The 12,912-nt window shown below is 34.3% G+C and overlaps 1 protein-coding gene across 1 annotated transcript in view; it reads left to right on the plus strand.

Moving 5' to 3' along the window:
• LOC119805807 (probable ATP-dependent RNA helicase DDX60) overlaps positions 1 to 12,912 on the plus strand; it is a gene marked incomplete at its 3' end in the record, with an annotated part of 67,811 nt that overhangs the window by 15,768 nt on the left and 39,131 nt on the right. The window contains exons 8-12 of the mRNA XM_038317610.1: positions 1,573 to 1,734; positions 2,966 to 3,124; positions 6,512 to 6,653; positions 7,596 to 7,751; positions 12,463 to 12,568. Of these exons, the coding sequence (XP_038173538.1) occupies positions 1,573 to 1,734; positions 2,966 to 3,124; positions 6,512 to 6,653; positions 7,596 to 7,751; positions 12,463 to 12,568 (725 nt within the window). The remainder of the gene's footprint in view (positions 1 to 1,572; positions 1,735 to 2,965; positions 3,125 to 6,511; positions 6,654 to 7,595; positions 7,752 to 12,462; positions 12,569 to 12,912) is intronic.

Genomic DNA, 12,912 nt, shown 5'->3' on the forward strand with positions numbered 1-12,912 from the left:
TACAAATGTGATTTCTCTTGCTTCTTTAATAATAATGTTTTTCTAATTTTGACTTGAGTCAATATATATATATATATATATATATATATATATATATATATATTGGTATGATATATAAAATTTTATTCTCTTAGGCTATGATTTCATCTTTTACTTTCTTTTGATTTTCTTGTTTCTTTTTATCTACCTTTTTAACAGAGCATTATTTTCTCATTTTTGGTATTAAACATTACTTAGTGTGATACATTTTTCTCTGAACACTGCTTTCATTACATGACAAAGATTTTGATATAGAGACAGCAGTTTTCAATGTATTCCTTAAATGATCATATTTAGTGATTTTATTATAATATTAAATGATTAACCACTATCCATAATTCCAGTTATAGGGAATCCCATGCCCTATTTTGACATCTGTGAACACCAAACATTTATGAGGTACAATCTTATGTGAAGGCAATATACTAACACCTTAAAGTAAAATGAATAATTAAAAAAATAGGAAATTAATAATTTCAGATTAAAGATTACTTTTAAAAATAGCGTTTACATATCTATGGCAAACTCACTATTTTTTATGAAGGCTCTAATTCACTCTTTAATAATATCAATCCTTTGTATTTCTCATTAGGTTGTAGAATCTCTCTTTGGTCCTTACCAGTCGTGAGGCATCACAAGTGTGGCAGGGAACTTGATAAATGCTCCAGATGGAATACATTTTTCCCCCTTACACATTTCATTGCTGTTGTTCCCAGTACTACTATTTTCCGTTTTAACTGATGCAGAAGAGGAGATTTTGTGCAAAACAACTATAAAAGCACACAATACTTTCAGAAAGTTGATTGCCATGATATGTGTTGCTTCTAATATGTATATTACCCACACAATTATATATGCATGTAATTTAAGAAAATACAAGATAGGGACCTGAAGAGTTACAAGTATTAATTTTATGAATATTTGGTATTTCTTGAATGCTGAGCATTTAAACTGGTTGAAGATTTTGTTTTCCAAATAATTCTATGATGAACGCCTCGGTGCACACATCTTTGGGCAGATTTTGGATTGTTCCTTTAGGTTAGATCTCTAGGACTTGAATGAAAAGTATCAATATATTGAATGACAAATGTATTGTGGTAACTCTTTACCCATTTATAACTTCATTAGCAGAGTTTTAGGACTGACACCCCATGATTTCTGGTGCTAACTGTTACTAAAGTAGTAAAACATGAAAAAGCATGTTGATATCATCAAAGAAAAGGTAATTTTTATATTACTGAAGAATATAAACATTTTTCCATTTTCTCATTATTTGAGTTTCATTAGAGAATTAGTATTTAAGGTCATAAATTTCCTTGTTGATTTACTGATTTTATGCATGTATTTGTTAAGAGTTTTCTCAAAATTTTTTGAAATAATTTTACCACCCAAAATTTGTGTTCATAATGTTTTTAGTGGAAATAGCTATAGTTTAAATATGGTAATATTGACCTATTTCTTACTATATAATCTCTTATGAATAAATATGGTTCTCTAATTGTCATAATATGCTATTATTCTCTGCCGGGACAGGCTTGTGAGACGATGTCTCTGCTCAAGCAACTCTGGCCAGAAGGCTCTGACATCCGGCGAGCCCTTTGCGTCACTTCGTGCTCCCTCTTCTTGGAAATGTACCACTGCTTCTTAGACAACAGAGTGAAGAAAGCCTCCAAGCAGACGTGCAAAGACAAACAGGTGTGGTTGCTGCACTGGGATGCACTTGTACTTACATATTTTATTGTTTTCACCAACCATTTCCCCACGTGGTACGGGGGTTCTCTCTTGTTTATATAAACAGCAGAAATAGGAGAATCCCTGCATCTCATGTTATAAAGGAATACATTGTTCCAATAATTAGTGTGTTTCCTACAGGTGCTTCACGTGGGATATATGTAGCATTTGTTACCCGCAGACAGGCAAAGAGAGACACAACCTGCTCTGCTCCTGTGCTTTGGGCTTTTTCAGTGCACAGTTCACAAAATGCTCAGGAAAGCATTGTTATTTCTATTCCACTATTAAAGCACAGACTTTCAGTTTTTGGGAGTAACAGTCCTCCAGCCTAAGGTGCTAAATAGTAATGTAGTTTGGATTAAGGTTTATCTTGTGCAAATTTCTCAGTGACTTTAAAAGATAGGCTCACACAGGCTCACACAGTGGTACCCTACTGGCGGGGAGAGACTACTGTTCTTAGTTTTCTAAATTGCAGAAAAAGTCAAGCATCTGGTGGCCAGTTGAGATTTAGCTATGACTAAAATGTCATATCTCCATATATGTTCTCATGGGCACTAAAGTATACACATGTGTACATTCCATTTTATATGTAATCTCAGTACTATGGAGTCTCAGCTAATGAATCCTACCAACTTTGTTGATTTCAAAAATGAAGAAGGACCAGTTTTTAGTATTTCACTTTGCAGTATCTCATTAAATATAATTTTTAATGAGACCTTTCTGCATGATTAGACCTCCATGATGCTAAGCATATCTACTTATTTACTTCTGTTCTCATCGTGCAGTTACAGCCTTTAGCTACATTGCTACCCTGTTGTCCTCATGGACGTAGTTCACAATTTTGCCTTCAGAGTGAGTTGCTTAGACAGAAGAGAGTATGTAGCATGTAGCTCCACCCATGGAAGGTCCCCTGGAACCTCCTGTTCATCACCTGGTTTATTAGTTTAAACCTGGAGTCTCTGAAAATACTGAACCATGCCTTACACCAGCTTCTGCAAAGCTAGACACTTCCTTTTCCTTCTATCTCAAACATGTTTAAACACAGCCTAGTTTCTGGGTACTGTCTCAGAAAGGGAGAATGTGTAAATGTGGAATTTCTACATAAGGAGCTTAGCTACAAAGTTCGGGCTTCTGAAGACTGAGTGTATAGTCTCCCAGCCTGCTGTTCTCTACTCATCTTCTTTATTTTCTTCAGAAAAAGGGTAGTTGTTTAACCCTGAAGGACGTGGAAGACTTCTGTAAGCTCCATTGCCTCAGTGTGGTTTTTCAACTCCACCTACCTCTTTCCCAGAGAGCCTGCTCAAGATTCATCACTTCTGATTGGATTAAGGACCTCAAGACTGTGTTTAAAATGGTAAATATACTCGCCTTTCACTTCTACTTTTGTTTTAACTACATGATACATATAAACTAGATTAACCTTCAAACAGATTTATACAGGGTGGTGTTAAATTTTGAGGTATTGTTAAAATTAGACCAGCTTGCTTCAATCAGTCACTTGACTAGTTTTAACAGTCATATTAAGTAATACTATTGTTATTAATAACAACCATCATAGCATGCATCCAACCCAAAGAGGAGCTTCTTGACATTTTCCTTCTTAAAATTCTTGTCAGTGTGAGGATTGCCCCTTCTGTGTTGAGAAAGAGCTGAAGAAACAGATGCAAGGCTTTATTATTTTTCCCATTATATGGATACAGAGATTTTGGAGACCTTAGGAGAACAGAAAGAATAATATCTCTCCAGAGTCTTCTGTGAAAATCAGTGCTAGAATCTCTAACACTCCAGTTCATTCTCTTCATTTTAAGCGAATAGATTTTTTTCTGTTTTTTATAGCATGGAAAATATTTATATACATTTTTTTCTTTTTACATTTTCCTACTTTATAATATTGGATGCTATCATCTTTAATGACTACTAGTTGCATCTTCATATATATGCAGTATATATTTATTTGCATAAATAAATATTATATGCATATATTTGTGTGTGTAAACATATATTAGCCATGTAGACTTTCTTTTAGGAACCTAAGATAAATAGTAAAGAAAAGTGTCTTATGCCCAAAGAAATTCAGATTGTGCTCTTCTGACCTGGAGATGGAGCGACATCAACATCCTTCATCATTTCACCTTAACTCTTCCAGACAGTTATATCTTGGGGTGAAGACATAGACTGAATGTTAATACATACTGTGAAGGAAGAAGTAGAGTACTTTCAAGACCAGTAGTTAAAACATCTAGCCAAGTTTGCAAGGGTTTCTCTTAAGAAGTTATATGACCCAAGTCTTGAAGGATGGGTTGCAGGGTGGACAGAATGGAAATCAGATTGTGGGAGAAGAAGCACTGTGTGTGATTGTCCTAAAAATATCACAGCCAAAGAACTGAGGTCCACTCATTGTATTAAGGACAGAAAACTATAGGGTTAGTGATGAAGTTGATGTAGTGGGCGAGGACAAATCAGGTAGCATCCTGTAGGTCAGAGTAGATAAGTTCATCATAAGTTCACTGAGTGCCTACTAAATGGTTTTAAGTAGGCAAATGGCACTTCTTCTTCTTCTTTTTTTTTTTTAAAAAAGCATTTTTGACTTGCAATGTAGACCACACAGTGTAGACACAAAACTGGATTTGGGGGGATTAGAGGACTATTTAGCCACCTTCCTGCTGATGGTGTTCGAGGCTAAGGAAGAGACTTTTAAGCACTCTACACTATGGTCTGAATATGCTTCCACTGTGGCATTCTGAAGAGTGACTTAAGTCTACCTGGAGGCAGCACAGCTGCATGGAGAGTGTGCCTTTCTTACTTAATGAGAAATATCATTTGCATAAAATGCCCTGTCTCAAAGCCCAAAATAAGACAAGTGAAGGAAATTCATGAAGTATATTGATTTGACAGGGACTAAAGTGGCAATTAAATCGCATTAATTTTACTTGATAATGCTTGTGTTGCATTTATTATATTAGCATAATCTTACCTGGGGGCTGGGAACTATAGATTAGGAATAGGGCACATGAGTGATGGTTCAGTTGGTAAAGCACGTACGTTGGAGGCCTAAGAAGCAGACTTTGATCTTCAATTGAGAACCATGCAAATCAGCTGTGGTGATGCTCACCTGTAATTCCAAAGATAGGTCAATGGAAAGATTGCTTGTTGACCATCCATCGTACTTGGTCAAGCTCCAGGCTAATGAGAAGCCCTGTCACATTCCTAAAGTGGGATTTACCAGGGAAACACTCCTGAAGTCATTCTGTGGCCTCTGCTCACTGGCACACACCCACACCATGCTCATATCCATACATAAGAGGGTCAGGACATATTGAATATCTGCACTGGTGAATATTCATAGCTGCTGTAATGGAATTTTTGAAGAGTTCTATGGTGTAGTAAATACTAGACATGGTGAAGGTGGCTCTGTGTAGGTTCTACTGATTCTTGAGAGAAAGTTCTGTATCCTAAACTCCATAGGAAGACATTCCTCTAGGTATTTTGTTGGAGCCTAAGGGTAGCAAGCTCTGTGTGACTTTGTTATTAATGAAAGGTAGGAAGACTCCACTTCTCAATCCCATTTTTTATTTAAATTATTTAATATGGGTCATTTCAGGTTAATATATTAAATATATTGGTATCTGCAATTAAAATAAACATTGTGGCACCAGTAATGTGATTTGAGTTTTATTATTGATTTATTTCTCAATCATATTAAATTATTGTGTCAACTTTATGTAGTTAAGTCTGGTCCACAATTGGGAGCTGGCGTGAATACAGCAGGTGTGATACAGACTTGAATGGAAGCCTTCTTTGCACAACTTTATCAATGAAGATTTTTTGACATTTTTTAATACACTGGGATGTGGTTTAGTTTAAAAGACATTATACAAAATCTTGAAATATTTGACAATGTTCTAAGATGGCCTGGCAGGAGATACCCAATAATTTTAGTTTATCAGAAACAGCAGCTTCATTCTCCTCTTTATGTTGGGAAGCATTAAGTTTTAATACTTAAGGAAATCAGGTGAAGAAAAATTACTTGGGAGCCTCTCTGTAAACCATACCATTGAGGAAGACCGCATCTACTGTGGCCAGAGGTAAGTGCTGTTTGTGCAGACATTCTGTCTGTTTTGATGGAACATCACTGCGCAGCCTTAAGTTGGTGGAGACCTATCAGCATTGGTGGATAAGAAACATTTTTCGTTCTAGTACCCTTAGCAGCCCAACATTGACAACACAAAGTAAACAAGGAAACCTAAGTGAATAACAGAAGCACATTCAAAAGCTGAAGAAATATGCAGTTTTTGAGATTTTAGATCACAATGAGAGGAAACAATGAATAGTAAATAAATAAATAAATATTTTTTTAACTCATGATAAAAAGTTGTGTTTTTTTTTTTTTTTTTTTTTTTTTTTTTTGAGACAAGATCTTACGGTGTAATCCCAGTTGGTCTGAGAGTGACTGTGTACCATAGACTGGCCTTAATCTTTCAGGCATCCTCCCGCCTTAGCCTCCCAAGGGCTGGGATTATGTGCAGCTTAAATTCATTTTTGAGTCAGTTTTTATTTTATATAATGCTTCAATTTTTAAGGAATAATATAATTCTTATTCAGACCAAGTGGGTTTACATTCTAATGAGAAATCGGACAGTCTTGTCATTTGCCTTTCATTTGGATTATCGATGTGTATGGAGTCATTCTACATACTACTGTGGACATGAAAGCTGTCAACAACTTCTTTTTTTATTTCCAGAAACAGTGGTGCGAATATTTCATCCTAAGTAATGTGCACATGATTGAATTTTGGAGTTTGGATTTACTTCACCTTTCTGATTTAAGTGATGAGCCTTTGTTGAAGAATATTGCTTTTTACTATGAAAATGAAAATTCAGAAGGTATTATCTTACTATATAATACACATCACCTTTTTGTAGAGATAAAATGCAGAGGGTATCAGCTTACTATATAATACATATCACCTTTAGAAAGCCCATGGCAAATTTCAAGCTTCAAAACCATTTCTTTAATGTCTATTGTATAAATAGTAATTATTTTCCAGTTTCCCTATCTTTATTTATAATTTTTATTTGTGACAATCAGAATGAAAATAACAATTCAAAATATTTTTCAACTTATTATTATTCCACAATTATTTTTGTTAAAAGTATGTCTTCATGTGTTTGAAAGTTCATAAGTTTGTTTTCATGCACGGCATGTAATGTTTATTTATAAAATTGCTCATGAATAGAAACATTTCACTTTATTAGATATTTAGAGATTTTAAATTTTCCAAGAGATAATCTTTATACTTTCTTATGTAATTTGTTTATTTAGTAGAATATTTTTCTTGTGCTTTTATAGCCAAAGTAAAAGAAAAGACACTTTGAGAGAACAGTGCTTGAGTGAGTAGTATAGAAATATCTTTAACATCAAGATTTTGTCCTGTCATATTTTAGGAAATGGAATTAATTAGCTACTTTGAAAATAATGATTCTTTGTTAATTTTTTATTTTAGTTTTATTCAATGTTATTGGTTACAAAACTATATGTGGTATAATATTTTTATCATCTTAAAAATAATTAAATCTCTGCTGTTGGTTATCGTTAGTTAAGACATAAATTTTTAATATTAGTTTCAAGCAGAAATACAAGATAAGTTTTAATATGTGCCATGGCATTGTCCACAACTTTAATCTTTTTCATTTAGATTCAGTGGGAAGCTCACTGAAAATTCCACTGTTAGCATCGTAATTCAGAGCCTAGTGACTTTAGTGATGTTTTGTGCTTTAATGCATGTGTCAGTGCTTCTTAATAGTGTATTTCTAATTGTGATCCAGGCCTGGATTTGAATATAGAAGATGTCATCATGAAGGAGTATGTACATCTCTGGGACACAGTGTCAAAGTTGGTGGGAAATTTTGAAGTGGGAAATTCATTTCCTTTGAGAAAAACAGAATGTCATTTTCTTAAAAAGACACCATCACCAGTCAAAGGTAACAGATTTCTAACTTAAACTGAGGAAGAAAAAAAAACCCTCTTGGAAACTCCAAGGAGAAATCATTTTCTAGTATTTGTGTGTTTGAATAGTTGTCATGTCCTTGGGGTGGTATGCTTTGACTAATATTGAAATTTTACATGTTGTTTGTAATTAATGTTGCCATTTAAAAAAGTCAAACCATATGTGAGTGAATTCTCTTTCTAGCAATGTGACCTCTGTCAACAAAAATTTTCAATATTCTATTACATCATGAGGACTCTTTACCAAATAATAGAATGGGGGAAGCCTGTAAAATAACTGGGGAGGCTGAGATCCATCTACACCAGCATAGAGATTAACGTTGTAACATATTCATCTGTGTTGTATAGAAACAAAGTAAACAGTAGACTTGTGTTGGGAGGAGTAAGAGATGCTAAAGAATAAAAAGGAGCCAGCAACCACCTTAGAAAGTCTTTGTCCAAATTAGTGCATTTGCCTTCTCTGTGCTGCAGATGTATAGAGTGTCTCTGGTGACAGGCTCAGGAGAAGAGGCCAGAGCCAGCAGGTGATAGAACTGACAGTCTTCAGAAAGTCAAGGTCCATAGGAGCAAACCTCAAAGGTTAGCTCCTCCCAGACCTGCCTTTCAGTGAACAGAAATAACAAAGAAGTCACACTGTTTCTGCAGCATAATAAACCACTCTTGAGAATTTAGAATTTAAATTGTTACAGCACAAGGCCTCTCTAATCCAGTAAATAAAAGTGATCAGAAAGATCTGGCAAATTATTATGAGGAAGAAATCATAAACAATTTTTATAGGATTATGTGTCAAAGATGGATGCTGATAGAATTCACAGAAGAGCCGAAGAATAACTAAGAACACAGTTAGCTGTGTGTAGACTTCTCATTTGTTCCTGGCTGCTTAGACCCAAAATAATCACACAGAAACACACAGAAAATTATATGCAATACTATTTGGTCAATAGCTTAAGCATATTTCTAGCTAACTCTTATATCCTAAACTAACCCATTTCCATTAATCTGCATGTTGCCATGTGGCTGTGGCTTACTGGGTAAAGTTCTGTTTGGCATCTGTCTCTAGTGGAGCTACATGACCTCTCTGACTCTGCCTACTCTCTTTCTATGTATATCTCTTCTAGCCTGGATATGATCTGTTAAGCCACTGGGCGAAAGCAGCTTCTTTATTAACCAATAAAAACAACTCATATAAGAAGGACTTACCACATCACTTCTACTTTTCTGTTTAAATAGAAAGGAAAGTTTTAATTTTAACATAGTGAAATTACATATAACAAGACAGATATTAAGCAAGAATTATAGTTACAATATTTATATCTACTTTATCTTTTACCATAACTAAGGAAAACTATAACTATAACTTTCTATTCTTCAACTCCATCAAAGACTCCAGAGGGATATAATATTGGGTGCCAATCTGTTGTAAGAGTCTGTTTGTTCATTTCCTGACCACCCAGACTCCCAAAATAATCACACGGAAACTATATTATTTAAATCACTGCCTGGCCAATTATTTAACTGTAATTATTAGCTAGTTCTTATATCTCTGGTTAGCCCATTTCTACTATTTTATATTTTACTATGAAGTTCGTAGCCTACTGGGAAGGTTCCAGCTGACTTTCCCCTTTGGTGGCTGCACAATGTCTCTTGACTCTACCTTCTTTCATGCAGCATTCAATTTAGTTTTTCCTGACTAGCTCAATTCTACCCTATCACAGGCCAAAACAGCTTCTTTGTTAACCAATGGTATTTACAGCATACAGAAGGGAATCCCACATCAGCTGTGGAATTAGAACTGATAACTTCCAGTTTTTTAATCATCACAATTATGCACTCTCTGAATATAGTTTGAAAACATCTAAGAGAGATTAAATGTAAAATTAGAAATGAGAAAAATAATAAAAACTTTAAGACAATATTTATTTGTATAACCAAACCTGTAGAAATCAAAGTACTGAACGGGTTTAAAAGTCTATTGGATATTAATAATGGGGTTGTTTGGGTTTCATAAGTAAATAGAAAAAGATTCATACTTAAGGTTGGAGACATCCCTCACGGGTAGAGTGTCCTAACATGTGTGAAGTTATGCGCTCAGTTTCCAGCACAAGAAAACAGAACAGGTGAAATATACCATTATGAGAAAGGACAAAAGCTAGTCACAGAAAGAAAAATACCGTGTGATGCCATTACATGCACAGTCTAAAAAAATACATAGAAGTAGAGCAAAGTAAATAGGTAGTTATTGAGGAAGCAGTGTTGGGGCTAGGGAAATGTAGGTCAAAGGGTACACTTATGGAAGATAAATGTATGGAAGATAATAGGTCTGTACTTGATGTACTTGATGAGGCTAATGTACTCTACGAAGGTTAAAAGTAATCATATATTTTATAATATACAACAGTGATTTGGGGAAAAAAAGATTTTAGGCAAATTCAACACCACCCCCACAGAAACCTACAAGGACATATTGATAATACTTAATATAGTGGGCATATTAAATTTCCTGGCTGTATTATCAGTTTACTCTGTGTATCCTCTTGTTTTCATGGTGTATGCTTCTTCAGATAAGGTGTTATGTAGTCTGGACTAGTTTTGAACCCACAAGATAGCTGGGGATGATTTTGAGTTCCTGATCCTCCTGACTCCTACTAAGAACACAGGGAAACACCCCAGGCCCAACTAAAAATATGCATCGCTGTCTCTCTGTCTCTCTGTCTCTCTGTCTCTCTGTCTCTCTCTCTCATATCTATCTATTTATCTATCTATGTTTCTATCTGTACACACACATATATATATAAATGTTTCATTATAAGTAAATTAAAGTATGTTATAATCTTAAATAAATATAAAATTAAAATTCAGCAAGAAGATATTAAAAGACATGGAGACTTAAAATCCAACCTTTGGTTCATTTGGAAACTTGGAAAGAATGAAGGAATTGATGGGAGTGGAATGATGTTTAGAAAGTAATGACGTAACATTTACCTGCATTAATCAAGACAAATTTTATACATTTAGGATGTCAAATCAGGTAAGTTAAATGCAAAAACATATTAAGCCAGAAGAATACACTCCCTTGACAGACAAAGGGAAACTGCAACATGTAAAAACTACAGAGCATCTCATAAGATTCATAATTAACTCTAAAGGAAGAATTAACTCTATAGAATTAGTCAAGTTACAGATTTCCCAGTAATGGTGAAATTCAAGATGTAGCAGAATTATATGTAATTATTAAATTATATATGGGTAGAGGATAGCTTACATATTTGCAGAAAAACAAAAATTGTTTAGTCATAATAACATCTTTAACATTGTAATGAATTTCAGGAAAAATGATTTTAGAGGAAGTATCAAAAGGAATGTTTACTGAGAACTTAGGATACCTACATATGTACATACCTGTGTGTGTGTATTTGTGTGTATGTATGTATGTATACATGTATTTTTGTCTTCTATGACAATGAATCCCACCCGACAAAAGAACACTGGTACAAGGAGTTTACTGTACCAGAGAGTGTATACCTACATAGGTACATGTGTGTGTGTGTGTGTGTGTGTGTGTGTGTGTGTTTGTGTGTGTATGTGTTCTTGTGTTCTATGACAATAAATCCCACCCGACAAAAGAACACTGGTTCAAGGAGTTTACTGTACCAGTCAGAGAGTGGTTCAAATTAGACTAGGGAAGAAAACGAAGAGCACTCTGTAGAGCCTGTCTATGAGCAGGTTTCCACTTTGGGAGACATGAGGCCAACTGGAAATCTTAGAATAGGGTTCACACTATCTTGGAAACATCGCTTGCAAGGAACAAGAGAGCTGGGGTATTTGTTCTCCAGTTGCTGTTATGACTTTGACTGAGGGTCATTCTCAGTGATTCTGGTTTGATCTCTGTGGTTATAGGGAGAGTACTTTAACTGTTACAGAAGGTATCCTGGGCAAACACAGGAACAGAGAGCATCAGGATAATTATGAACGATACATTAAATAAAAATTATAAAATATTCACTAGCCAATTATCACAGCTATGTGTTTGATCTATTTATCATCATCTGTCTTTCTATCTGTGTCTGTCTGTCTCTGTCATCTATCCAACATCTACCTACTTACCATCTAGCTGTCATATGTCTGTCTATCTGATCTATCATTTTGTTACCTATATACCTGCTTTTGCATGACCTTGTATATAAACCAAAAAGGAGCTCAATGGGAGTATTGTAATAACCTCAATCTCATGACCATTTTTCCCCTATTTTAATTTTATTTGACACTATGTATGTGATCTCTCAGATTGTTATCTTTAGAAACTTTATGTCTTATTAGACAAAAATAAAAGGATTAAATATTTGAACATAAGAACCACAAAATTATCTTTTATCTATTGTTTATCTCTCTGTCATCTATCAATAATCTGTCATCTTTGTCATAATGTTTCTATCTAGCCATATACCTATCATCTCTCTAGCCATTGGGCTACCTACATTTTTAATCTATATACCTATTTGCTTAGTTATTATTCATTTTTATGATGTTCCAATAGCCTCAAAGTAGGAAATAACTTTATGAACAGGATTGGAATTAAAATATAAATCAATATGAAAGTTTTTAAAGTTGAAATTTTGGGAAATAATATATTGTCTTTCTTTCTGAAAAGTTCACATTTAACTTGATCATACTTATTTTTGTTTATAGAAAGTTCCCAGAAAAAGATGCCAAATTTGGGTTTTATTCCAATGTCATGTGCTTTGGTTGATGAATTTACTGGAGACATTTTGAAAGACTTGCCTTTCCTAAAAAGGTAAGGCCTCCATATGTATTAATAAGTACTTGTTTGGAATGGATAGTAGTTATTTATTAAATATTCTTTGAGAAGGCTTTTTCTGAATAAAATGCAGAAATATGATACATTTAAGATAGTAAATTGCATGCAACATATTTTTTTGCATATTTGCATGCAATATATTTGCTGCATATTGCTTGCCCATTGCCCATCTTTATGACATCTATGTGATTTTAATTGGAGAATAAAGCATTCTACTCCTATTTTTAAATTAATAGAACAAGGAATGTTTGAGAGTGTTGGAGACCTGAAGTGGTCCTGGCTTCTGAAGCTTCTAAGAAAATGGTTTTTGCATTCAACTA

This window comes from Arvicola amphibius, unplaced genomic scaffold, assembly GCF_903992535.2.
Source record: "Arvicola amphibius unplaced genomic scaffold, mArvAmp1.2, whole genome shotgun sequence".
Classification (NCBI taxonomy): Eukaryota; Metazoa; Chordata; class Mammalia; order Rodentia; family Cricetidae; genus Arvicola; species Arvicola amphibius.